This window comes from Microcebus murinus, chromosome 3 (assembly GCF_040939455.1).
Source record: "Microcebus murinus isolate Inina chromosome 3, M.murinus_Inina_mat1.0, whole genome shotgun sequence".
Lineage (NCBI taxonomy): Eukaryota > Metazoa > Chordata > Mammalia > Primates > Cheirogaleidae > Microcebus > Microcebus murinus.
Window position 1 is genome coordinate 58,070,408 of NC_134106.1, and position 13,014 is coordinate 58,083,421.

General features: G+C 46.2%; 1 protein-coding gene across 3 annotated transcripts in view; it reads right to left on the reverse strand.

Annotated features, from left to right (window-relative positions):
• Positions 1–11,901: 11,901 nt before the first annotated feature.
• The window catches only part of C3H2orf42 (chromosome 3 C2orf42 homolog), a 29,179-nt gene continuing 28,066 nt past the window's right edge, over positions 11,902–13,014 (reverse strand). For all 3 annotated transcript variants that reach the window (XM_012750141.2, XM_076000853.1, XM_076000854.1), the window contains exon 11: positions 11,902–12,583. In XM_012750141.2, the coding sequence (XP_012605595.1) occupies positions 12,375–12,583 (209 nt within the window). In that variant the 3' untranslated portion in view covers positions 11,902–12,374. The remainder of the gene's footprint in view (positions 12,584–13,014) is intronic.

Genomic DNA, 13,014 nt, shown 5'->3' on the forward strand with positions numbered 1-13,014 from the left:
TGTTAAAATGGTGTAAAGAAAAGTAAATATTGTTTTAGCTTGTATATGCATAAAAACAATGTTAGGGGAATGAACAAAAACCTAATAACAGAGAAATCAATTTGGGGTGGTGGAAGGGAGCAGATCGAAGACAAGGACAGGACATATTTTTTAGTTTTGAACCATGTAAATGACCTGCTTAAAAAAGGAAAGACATATGAACAATTTAAAAACAAAATTAAATTAAATTAAACAAACTTCCTGTCCCTTCCACAGTACCACGTGCCTGAGACGTCTTTGGAGGGCAGTCTGTGTCCCCCTGTTCAATGAGCCACACAGGGCAGTGCCTGGAGTCCATGGTGGCTCCAAGGACAGCTTCGGCACTAACTGGGGAGGATGGCCTTGCCAGCAAGCAGTGCCAGGCCAGGCACACCCTCTTTCCTTATCCCTGACTTAGAAAAACAAAACCAACACACAAATCCACTCCTCAGCATTTCTGAAGCCAGTTGTTAACCAATCCCCTTCCTGCCGTTTACTCTCCTTTTCTTCATTTTTCCAGAAAAACCTGGAAAGCTCTGCAATTACTTTGCAAAGTGCTTTACTAGCTCTGGCTGCCTCATTGTTTTCCTTCTCTCCTTTGGCCTGTGTCATCCTCTCAGGCAAGTACTGCAGTCAGACTTCCTGCCAGCTCGCCTGCTGGGTTCATCTGTCTTAAAAAAACAAAACAAAAAAACCCCTATATTTTCATAGCATCTACAAACCTCAAATTAGAAGTTATTTTGTTCAACTCCCCAACCAAAGCAGAGCATCCCAGTTGTAAAATTTAACAGAGTAAATCTATTTGGTTTTAAAACCCAATCCTGTGGTTTCACTTTATTCATCCAATCAACTTGGAGTGACAGTTCTTATAAAATATCAGTTCTTGTGAAGAATCCCACAGGGCAGGTCTATTTGTGTGCAGAGTCTAGCAGTGCAGTGAGTCCCAGTAAATTTCCATTTAGTAATTCAGTGACTGTTAATCAACACCTAACACGTATCCATCGCTGTTGGAGGCCCTGTGCTGGGGACAGAAATAAACATGAGATCCAGCTTCTACCCTCAAATCTCTAACCACTGTATTTGGATACCTTCAGCTCATTAATGTGCCTGGCCTAATTTGTTGCGTTTTAAAAAATCCATTTGTGGGTACTGATTATATCACTGAGTTGTGGACATTTTCATGGTTAGTGAGGTGTCTGAAATATAATTTATGGGAATGGCTTTCTTTCCTCTCTCTCTTTTTTAAGGTTGTGAGGAAACAGCCTTTTTATTGCAAAGATAATAGCCAAAGTTCAAATTCTAGGTCATGTAATCCACACAAGATTCATTAACCTTTCGGGGTGTGAATTTTGTCATAAGGGTGTCATAGCTTTCAGCCTTTATTAGCTAGAACTCCTCGGTTAATGTGCAGGAAATCTGAGATGTCTGCCAGGTGTGTTCAATGAAAAGTTTTGCCCAAATCGAATGTGAGTCTAAAAGCAAGTCACTTTCAGAGAGGCTGAGCCTGGCAGGGATTCAGGTGTCTAGAACCATACCATATACCTCCCCAGAGGATGCTAGGCCAGAACGCTTCCTTCCCTCGAGCGTTGCTAAATGTGCTGGGCACACAGAGCAGAAGGCTCTACAGAGGCAGCACGCTTGCTCGCTATTACACATGTACAGTGTAACCAGGAACGATACCTCAAGATTCATTCTGTATTGGCTTATTCTCAAAGGAAAACCCCAACCAGAGGATAATGAACACCACAGACTGTGAGACGCAGCAAGAAGCTACTGCACATTTGTGGCTCCCACACATCCACACAAAACACACCAGCAGGAAGAAGGAGCAATATGTTACTCAGGTTTCCTCTCAGGACATCCTGGCTTGAAAAACAGGTCTGTTGCTTAAAAATATAAGATAATCAACAGATGGGAAACTGCCAGATCATGTCCTTGAGAATCTTAGAAAACTGTCAGCTTGTGAAATAGAGCTCAAAAGCAAGTATGAAAACCACCCATTCCCATTAGTGACAGGCAGTTTTTCTTCCAGAGGAAGAGGAACACAGGAACACGGGGGCATGAGCTGATTCAAGGAATCTGGCCTGGGCAAGGCGCCATACACAGATTCTGAGCAGACTGGGCCCTCTCTTAAACCAACAGCCTTGAACCAAATTTGTCATAGGATGTGACAAATTTGCGGTACAAGCATTACCACATAAGTGACAGGCCCCATTGTTTGTGACTCTGAAGATGGGCTGTGAGGTCCCCAATGCCCATGGCCCCTGCATGCTCACCACCAGGCCAGCAGAACAGCACAGGCTCTCTCCCTGGGGAAACGGCTCCCTGAAGGACAATCCATTAAAAGTAGGGTGTAGGCCAGGTCTCTGCTTGCCAGGCTTGTAATGGCAAGCTCAGGATCAGACACTCATCCATTCATTCATTCACTCATTCAACAGACATTTACAGAGCACCTCTTAGGTTTCAAGCACTATGCTAGGTGCTGGGAATGCAAAGGGGAGTAAGAGTCAGTTTCCTGTCTTTAAAAAAAACGTCAGACACTAATGGCAGAGAGCCAAGTAAAGCAACAGTTACTACGGCACTATGATGGACGCTTGCACAGAATACTACCACAAATTGTCGTACACCTTGCCTTGTTTCCAGTACAGTGGCACATGGAGAGTCAGGTAAAAGTAACCAAGACTGTGATGCCTGAGAATAAGTAGGAATTAGCCAGGGAGAGTGGGGGAAAGAATGTCCAGGTGGGAGACCGATAGTGCAAAGGAACAGAAGAGAGAGGAAACGTGGCTCAGTCGGAACTACACACGGTTCAGAGTGGATGGAGAACAAAGGATGAGAGAGGGTGGGGAAGAGATGAGGGCAGATGGAGAAATGGGCAGAACCAGGTGACCAGGGCTCTTGTCATGCCAAGGCAGGGGCTGGGTCTTATGTTTATTTTGTCCCCTATGGGGCTCAGACAGTGATGGATACAACTGGTTGTCAGTAAGTATCTGAAGACAGTGAGGAGCCACTGAAGGATTTTGCTTCTTGTTTTTTTCAGTCCTAGAGAGTGACACTGAAGGGTTTTAAGCAGGGGAATAATGTGACCATATTTGCAGAGTCAACTTGAAGAGGATGAGAGTGGAGGCAGGAGGACCAGGCAGGCACCTTACAGTGACTCAGGAGAGAGAAGATGGGCTCAACTAAGGTAGTGCCGGGTGTGGGGGTGAGGGCGGTGGAGACAAGTGGGTGGACATAGGATCAGCATTTTGGGTAAGAGAGTGAGGGCTGCCATTGTAGGTCAAAGAGTATGGATACTCTTATAATTTCTCACGGGCACTACCAGACCACATGCAGAAAGTATTGGCCAACCTGCAAATTCTTCAAAACTACGTGTTTTCTGCTTTCTCACAGCCTCAGACTACACAGCTTGTCTCCACTGCATATTACCAGGTCTGGGGGTGATGCCGCTTATCAAGTTCCCAAAGAACCTCTCCTGTGCTTATTCTCATGGCCTCTTTTGTGTAGAGGAAGCAAAGAGGCAAACTCTGTTAAAAAAAAGGATGGCACCTAACTACCTTTAAGTGGCCAACCTCCTTCAACACCAACAGGCTGGGTCACAGGTAAATGGGCCCCCATCTATCTCTTTTTACAGAAAGTCTGAGCCTGAAAACCAAGAGACCACTTTAAGTACTCCTTGTGCAAAAGAGGAAGCCAGAGCTGCCACAGGTAGAGGGATTTGCCCCAGAACCGAGCTGGAGAGCAGCAGAGCCTGCCAAGAACACAAGTCTCCCAGCTTCCCTTGTGTTGGGCAGCCCTTTTAATTTCCCCCAATTTCATAATTAACAGAGGGGACATTCCAGGGGGCAGTAATGTCAGGAATGGAAGTCACCAGCCCTGCTCCTTTTTCTGTTGTACAGCCCCCCCCCACTCCCCCATTTCTTCAGCTTCAAAGAGCATATCAGTGCCCACTGGCAGGGAGATCTTGCAGGTCAGTGCAAACTCTTGAGGGCCTGTTGTCCATCTCTCAGCTGCTTGCAATGGACATTTTCAGTTAACACTAGGATTTTTACTGTCCTACATTTGACCTTTACCTCCTAGACCACAAATTATAATTCCTTCTGCTATTCTGTCCCATTATGCTCATAAACCATCAAAATGTCTTCAGAATGACAGATTTTTTTGTGTTCCAATTTTATCTCCAGGATGATAAATTTTATAATTCTGAAACTCTGGGTTCAAAAAATAGTGCCCTAGAGAGCAAGGTGGGCAGGTTGAGATCTCTCCCTCAACTTGTAGCCCCTTCAGCCTCCTGCCAGCAGGAGGGACCACACGTATGGTCTTCATAGATTCCACGGCCGATCCCAAGCCTGACATCCCCCCCGCCTCCTCTGCACAGTCTCCACCCTTGAGCTGGACAAGGAGGTGAGAAGGTGCTTCTTCAGTTCTTCCTTCCTCCCTGCTGAGTTATAGCACATCTCACCAGGTCAATGCTATTATTTTCTTAGAACTATAGTGTTTTGGGGGGGTCTGGGGTAAAATTCCATTTCCTCTATCATCACACCTGGCTTTTCTGGCTTTCAGAGAAAATGTTTCATTCAGGGATCTTGGCTTATTTTTCCCCAGGCAGTGAGTCATATTCACAAACAAATTTTATCTCTTGAGACACAAACTGGTCACCTCCCCCAACTCACAGAAAATGATCAAAGACTGTGTCCCTTTTACCTTTACAATTATTAATTTCCACAAAATTTATTTAAAATTTGGAGGAAAATACCTCAGCACTTCCTTCTGCCTCCCACCCCTTGTTTTCATTTCCTCCCTCAGCACTTGTCACTATCTGACATACTATCTAGCTCACTGGTTTGTCCATGGTTCACTGATTGTTTCTCTCTCCCCTCACTAGAATGTAAACTTTTTGAAGGTGAGGCTTTTGTTTGTTCTGTTCATTGCTGTATTCCCAGGACCACCTTAGTGCCTGGCACATAGTAGAGCCTCAATAAATGTTGAACAAAGTAGTGAATAAATAGTTGGTTTTTCTTTCCCTCTTCTGCCATGTTTTTCCAGTGGCTTAACAGCTAAGAGATCAGATGCCTGTATATTTTATATCAGCACTAGAGACAAACTTCACTGAAGTGACAGTGGGTTTTTCCTGTCTCATACATCTCCTCATACTGACATCACATCCATTCTGCAAGTCCTGCTCACCTCCTCTGTGGCATCATCCTTTAACCTCTCACAGTAATCTCACCCTCTGAATCCACAGCACCCAGTGCATGTATCATTCATCTAGAATTTAGTATTTATTGCTTTGTGCTGATAATATAATTTTCCTGAAAGTGATTAATGTAGGACAGCCAACAGTAAGACAGGGGTCAGGATTTCCTGGGCAAAGCTGGCTTCCTGTGCCACTGCCCCCAAACCCTTTTCCTGAAGCTCCGCATGAAGCAATGCTAACCTTGTTGAATTTAAACAAGGTCCCAGATGTAGGTCTTACACTTTCAGGCGGGCCCACTACAAGGGGACTCATCTCTCAAACACCTATTTACCAAGTTCTCGCGGTGTTGAGGGACATATAAATCAAATGCCAATTTACTGATTTACTCCAAGGAGTGGCAGATATTCAAGGTGGACAAGAGTGCTTGAATTGGCCTGACTGGCTGATCTTCTCCCCATGGGCTAGAGATTGCTTAGTAAATAAATGCACACTTAGAACAAAAGCAACCAACCTAAAGTCAGGTCTCTCCTTGAAGGAAGGAGCCCCTCTTGTGCTGTGTGGGCCCTGCCAGGGCTTACTTACATATTTCCAAGGATGGCCAACCCCCTTCTGTCCAGTACTTCAGCTGGCCTGTAACACAACTGATTAGATTTAACTCAAAGTTACAACCACTTTCCAGTGCCTCTCCTATTAGACTACAATGCCATGTAGGTTTTAGTAAGTATGTCATGATAAAAAAGGGCTGCTTTGGCAACAAAAGACAAGGAAAACTCACTCCCCATTTAAAGTGTCCCTGGGTCACTCTCTTGATCTCAAACACAGAAACTATCTGCTTTCTTCAAAACCAAGGAGCACCTACCTACAAAGCCCTGGGTTTTGAAGGACTACTCCAAAATACCTGGCCCCTATTTGTTTGCTTTATCTTGAAAATTTCTCTATCCTATGCTCTAGTCAAGTTCAAGATTTAAAAAACAAAAAGGAGGGTGGGGTGGGGAGAAGAGACTTCTGCCTTTGTTGCTTTTCTCATCTCTCTCTTGTGGTTCCATACAACTCAGCAGTGTATACAGGCGGCCATTTTCACAACATAATACAGAGAACACAACTGGCCCTAGAGAACGTTGAATCTAAATTACACATGCACGACATTTTACACCACTGACTGGCAAATGGGCAATGGTTTGTAGAAGCACCAGGTGTGATGAGAGGTGACTCCTGCCAGATGGTGCTAAAAAAAGGCCCAAGTCTGATACACAGGAGTCCTTCCATTAACCTATCCATGACCAAGGCAAAGTCAGGGCCAGTGCCCTGCCTTTGCCTTTGGGGGCTTCTCTGGCCTCAAATGCTATCCTTCATCTGCCACCTGACTCGATTTTGCCTTGATACAATGGCAGGGGTGGCTAGGGAGTGGGGATATGTAGAGGAAACCCAGTGTAATATGCCTTCACTCATACCCTCTAGATCCGAGGTCCCCAAACCCCAGGCAGAGTATGGTACCAGTCTGTGGCCTGTTAGGAACTGGGCTGCACAGGAGGTGAGCCAAGGAAGCCTCATCTCTATTTACAGCTGCTCCCATTGCTGGCATCATTGCATAAGCTCCGCCTCCTGCCAGATCAGTGAGGCACTAGATTCACACAGGAGCACTAACCCTACTGTAAACAGCACATGGGAGGAATCTAGGTTGCTCCATGGTCTTGAGCATCTCATTACCCTAGATAAGGCCTGATTAGGTACTGCCTCTTTCTTTCCAGAGCCCTACAACCCCACATTTAACAACCTGAGGTGAGTTATTTAAACCTGTTTAACCAGTTTCCTCATCTATATAAAGGGGTGATGACTCCACCTAGCTCACAGGTCCTGTGGGAATCAATGAGATCACTTGTGTGGAAAGCCTAGCACAGTCCCTTACACATGCTAAATAAGCACTTCAGGATACATTTTTTTTCTTTTCCAGGAGATGGGTTTTGCAGTTTCTGCTCTGCTACACCAGCTTCATATAAGCTCCTGGAGGCTGGCTTGTCCCCAGGGGTCAGGCCACCCTAGTAATGATGAGTTGACCACAGCAATGTCATGAGGAGAAAGAATATGAGAAGGCGCAACAAAGAAGAGAAAGACACCTGAAGGGTGCTCCAAGGCAGTATGCGCCCTGGAAGGGGCTACCAGCGCTAAGTAGTTAGTAAGTGCTGGAGCACACAGAAAACGCTGGTAACCAATCCTCCCCTAAATCCTGATCCGATCCCAGGTTCAACTCATTAGGTCATGGATGAGCCCTTTGCTACTTTTCTTCCAAAGCCACTCAGCAGTCTGTGGAGCTCATACTGAGAAAAGGTAAGTTTCTTTCAGCAGTCAGTACACAAAACCGTACAAAGCCTTTGTTTTAAGGGCTACGCAGGCATTAATGCCTTTACAAGCTGGCTCTATGGACCGGGTGGGAAAAAGCGGAAAAGGCATTAATATATCTTAAGCGCCCTATCACGTGCTAGGCAGAGACTAACAAGCATGCGAAGTGGATGGTACCATCCGTACTTTACAAAGGGGAAAACCGAGCCTGGGGGGTTCTGAAAGGCTTGCTCAAGGCAAAGAGTACACAGGGAATGGCGAACCAGGAGTCAAACGCACGTCTCCTTCCAAGCGCACGTCCCTTCTCTTTCCCCGCCTGGCAAGCACAACCCGAGCGAGGGTTGCTAATACCAGGGAGGCGGAGGAGGACAACGTGAGCCGAGGCAGGGAGGGGCCGCGCGATCCGGAGTTAGGGGGTGCGGCCTGGCCCCACGTGCCCCGAGTCCACAGCTCTGCCCGGAGGACCCGCGGGCCCCAATCCAGGTGCGGTCCCGCCGCACGAGGGCGCGACCGCCCAGGGTGCCAGGAAGTCTGTGCCCGGCTGGCCAGCGACCAGAAGCGCCCCTCCCCGCCGAGCTCGCGCGCCCGCCTCGTCAGCACCTTTCCCGCAGGTCGGCCCGGCGCGTTGGCCTGGTCTCGGCCCCACAGTGGGTCACGAGGCGGGCGCGGCTTTGTCAGGCCCGGCCAGGCCCGCCTGGACCTGGGCTCGGCGCCATTATTCCTTCTCTCCTCCCTTCTTCCCCTCCTCCCTGCGCGGGCCTCAGCGCGCCACGTCCCCGGCCCCACCCCCGCGAGCCACGCGGGGAACCCCGGTGACGTCACCACCCTCCAGCGCTCGCATTCCCGCGCTCTCCAGAAAAGACGCGAAGGTGGTGACGTGTCCCGGGCACCAGTGCGCCTGCGCAGGCGGTGTCGGCAACTGAACGTCCTGCGGCGCCTCCTCGTGGAAGAAAAGCCCCCAAGACTGCCGGAAGCGGCGGGGGGACGAGAGGAGAACGTGACTGACGTCATCTCGCGGCGGCGAGTGGGCGACTGCCGCGTGACCAGGCCCCACCCGGCGCGTCCCGTTTTTCTTTTTTCTCTTTTCCAGCTCTCAGTAGGGAGTGCGGAAGGTTAATTTTGTGCTCTTTCTCTTACTTTGCCTGTTTTCGGACTCACCACGTTAATGTCGGTTACAAAAAATTTGGGGGACAAAACGGGAAAAGATAGGAAGAAAATTATCAGCATCCCCGATCATCTTTAACTTTTCATTATATTTGCTTTCAGCCTTTCTCATTTAACTAAGTTGTGATCTTATAGTGTAACAGTGACATTAACACATCTTAAGATATTAAGAGTTGCTTGAAAAAAGAAGAAAGGTAATAAATTTAAATAAAATATTAAAAAAAGGAAAAAAAATTTTTAAAAATAGTGTAACAGTGACTAAGTACAAAGATTCCCAAGAAGGGGCAAAAAGCACTATTCCAGCCTCAAGACTAAGAAGAACAAAAAGAGTTCAAACAGAGGAAACTAACGATTCACCCACCCGCAATGTCTAACTTGCTATTCACTTTATCCAGCTCAGGAAATGAGCTCAGAGAGTTAAATAGCTTGCCCAAGGCTGCACTTATTACTAAGAGGGTGGTAGAACTGGTGTTTCAAACGCAGGCCTTAGGATCTGAACTTTAAGATGGATTGGGGAAGACAGTGAAAAGTAGTGCTTGGGAAAAAGGGAGTAAAACGGCAGAAAATTTCCAGAGCTACAAAACCCACTTTTTGCTTCTGGAACTGTTAAGTTACAACTAGTTCCAAGGAACAAGGCTAGTACCACCGTCCGTTGGAGTAATCTTGTGGGAGAGTGCCGTAAAGCAGCTCCCATCAGTCCACTGCCCTTGCTACATGGTGGGGCCACTAGTTGCTGAGTATCACCGACCACAGCACTGCCCTTCCCCATTAGTAGCGGTGAGAGGTGGGAGGGAAGTTACAGTAACAGGTTAGGCATTAGACTTTGCTACTCAAAGTGCATTGTGCAGTCCAGCAGCATCCCTGCAGTTTAGCACTTTCTGCATCACTTGGGAGCTTGATGATAGAAATGCAGTCTTGCACTCCACCCTAAAACTTCTGAATCAGAATATGCATTTTAATTGGATCCCTGGGTGAGTCCTATACGCACTGAAGTTTGAGAAGCTGTGTTGTAAGTCATCCTGCTCCCTTGGTAAGGCAAGTGGGATGGTAGGAAGATGTGAAGGGTACTTGCAGAGTTGGATGGTGAGAGAACAGGCAGACAGAGCAAGGTCGTTAAAGGGGGATTAAAAAGGAATGTAAGAAAATATCACAAGATGCAAAGGAGGAAAACCAGGAAATTGGGATTTGAGAGATTTAAAAAAAAAAGGAAGGAGAAATAGGTTGAGAGGTAAACAGATCCATCTTGTGACAATTCACAAATAATAGACACACGGGCTGTTTCCTGTGGCTGACTTTTCTGTGTTGTCGTGACTTGTGCTTGAGACGGTCTAGTTAATTTAAAGGGGTGGGGGAGAGCAAACCCTGACCATCCCCTTCAGCAGAGTAGAGTGGGATTTCCCTGGGTTCTTCTAGTGGAGGGCATGTTCTGGGCTTTTACTGACATGGAAGAGGGGATAGGAGCTGGCTGAGGTACTTACTCTGTAGCTGGGGGCTGGACTGTGTATTGGGTACATGTGTATGCACATGTGGGCTGGAGGGAAGAGCAGGGCATTGGCACCAACACCCCACAACAGCAGTCATTGAAAGATGGGGTGAATGTGATTGGGAATTGCTAGGCCCAGAAGACCACAAGCCGGATGACTTCTGGTACCTTGACAGACTCAGGTGGCAGGCATGTACACCTTCACTTGGGTAGGTAGTTCTTGGAGTCAGATTTTCTGGAGGTCCCCAAGTGGCTTCTAAGTATTAGCAGGCTGTTGAGATGACAGCAGCACTGGTAGAGGTAAGGCCATAGTAGGCTAGAACCAGCTACTGGGTGGACGAGTAGCGAGTTGTTCTCTTTTTTTTTTTTTTTTTTTTGACACAGAGTCTCACTCTGTTGCCCGGGCTAGAGTGCCATGGTGTCAGCCTAGCTCACAGCAACCTCACACTCCTGGGCTCAAGCAATCCTCCTGCCTCAGCCTCCCGAGTAGCTGGGACTACAGGCATGCGCCACCATGCCCGGCTAATTTTTTTACATTATGTATATATATATATATATATATTAGTTGTCCAGCTAATTTCTTTCTGTTTTTTTAGTAGAGATGGGGTCTAGTTCTTGCTTATACTGGTTTCGAACTCCTGACTTTGAGTGATCCTCCTGCCTCAGCCTCTCAGAGTGCTAGGATTATAGGTGCAAGCCACTGCGCCCAGCCAGCAAGTTGTTCTCTTGATGTCAGAGTGCCTAGCCAGGTTGCCTAAAGGCAGGCAAGTTAAGAAGGCATTTCTCTCAGACCCATAATACACTCAGTCTGTGTAGTAGACAGGAAGCTGTGTAGACATGGAGAGTTTTGAGCTGCTCCCTCCAATGCCCTCAGTGCTTTTCTTAGTGGGGGTTGCCTGTTGGATCAGTGAGTCCTGTTCCGATGTGGAAGCCATACTTTCAGGCACTTCAGGAGCCTGAAGGCCTACCATGAAAAGGAGTTGCTCTGTGCTGAGAGCAAATGAAGCCCCAGAGGCAGGCAGAAATGGGTCAGATGGACCCTAGTTCCAGGGGTCCTGAGGCCCAGCCACACCCAGCTCTAGCCCAGCATAGGAGTCACAGACTCCTATTTTGCCCAAGCTGGTTAGCTGGTTTTCTGTCACTTGCAGTTGAAAACCAAGAGTCTGCTTCATGTGGATTTTTGTCTACTCAAGGACAATGAAGTATAAGAAATTTATACCAAAGCAACATGATAAAGTGGAAAGAACATGCACTTTGGAGTAAAACCGAATGTTATTTTAAGACTGTTTCCAGCAAGATACTTACCCTCAGAGAGGCTGTTTCTTTAACTTTGAAAAAGGAGTAACACCTAAACATAAAATAACGAAGATTCAGTGAGAAAAATGACTGAGAATGTAAATGAAAGTGCCTGGCAAATAAAAGGCATGTAGGAAATGTTCATTCCCTTCTTTCCTCCTTACAGACAGGTTTCTGTGTCCTTCGGTGTCTCCATTCCATCATCTGTGAACTCAGAAACAGCAATTATATTTTACCAGCTGTTAAACTTTTTGGAGAGTAAAGAAAATATCAAGTGAACATGCAATTACAAGCATTAGTTTGAAATGTCAGTATTCCCTTGACACCTGGATCTCTTTTTCCTATTTCACTATCAGCTAAATCCCCCCAAAAGTTTGTAATTTTATAATCAGGCCAACATGAGAAATAATTTGGAAAAACTAGTGACACTGTGCTTTATTTGAGAACAGAATAAAGAGCATGGCTAGAACTCTGCCTGGATGGTCCTTAACATTCTGCCCTTACCAGGGTATGATTAACTTTTCAACACTATTGGTGTAATAAGGCTGAGTGCTGCTAACTTCTTAGAGAATTAGAAAAAGGTTGAAACAAATTCTAAAGGTGAATCCATAAGAAGGAAAATGAGCTGATTTTCTTTTTGTTCCTTTTAAAAATACTGCCCAATGTATAATGAAGACTGTACACAGCAGCACCAAAAAGGCCATTTACAAGAAGAGTTTTTCTTCAACAGAATCCACTTGAAAGTGTTGAGAAATTGTTAACTTAGCTAAGAGCAGTTTACCAAGGAACAGAGCCAGATATCTACGTGCCTAACTAGTATTTAAAGTTGTCAAGGGTTGGGGATGTGCAAATTAGCAGCAAAAAGACTCTTGTTTTGCCTCAAGGGAAAGTGATAGTGGTCAGAGGGGCCAGTTCCAAGGGCTGGTCCAGGGGAGGCTGCTGGTCTTGGTACTCTGCCACATGCCCATTCCGGTGGTGACCGTACTCAAACTTGATCCGTAGCTCGCCAATCTTGGATTGGGGAAGGATATCTGGGATCCACTCGATGATGAAAGGTGTTGGCTCCTTTTGATCTGGGGAAGTGTTGCCTAAAGAGAAAAAAAAAGGAACACTTATTAGTACAATTCTACTTGACTCAAATGAGTGTTCCTAATAGCAAGAAGCTTTACTTGGAACAGAGACTATACTCAGCTTTGATAATCAGAAGGCTGCGTAGTGTTTGCAAGTTCAGTGGTAATTGGAGTATCAGATTTCTTTGTCATCATGAAGTTAAAACATATATTTAAAAATTGTAGGTCTTTCTTACCGATGCTTCAGGTTACGGTGACAATTGCATAGCAAATATGAAACAAAAAAATTCAGATTCAATAACTTCTACCTTCTGCCAGCCAAAAGACTGACGCCTTTCAGGAGAAAAGTGAAAAAAAGGCCAGGTGAAAAAAAGCGGTTTATACCTGTAATCCCAGCACTTTGAGGGGCTGAGACAGGAGAATTGCTGGAGGCCAACAGTTCGAGGCCT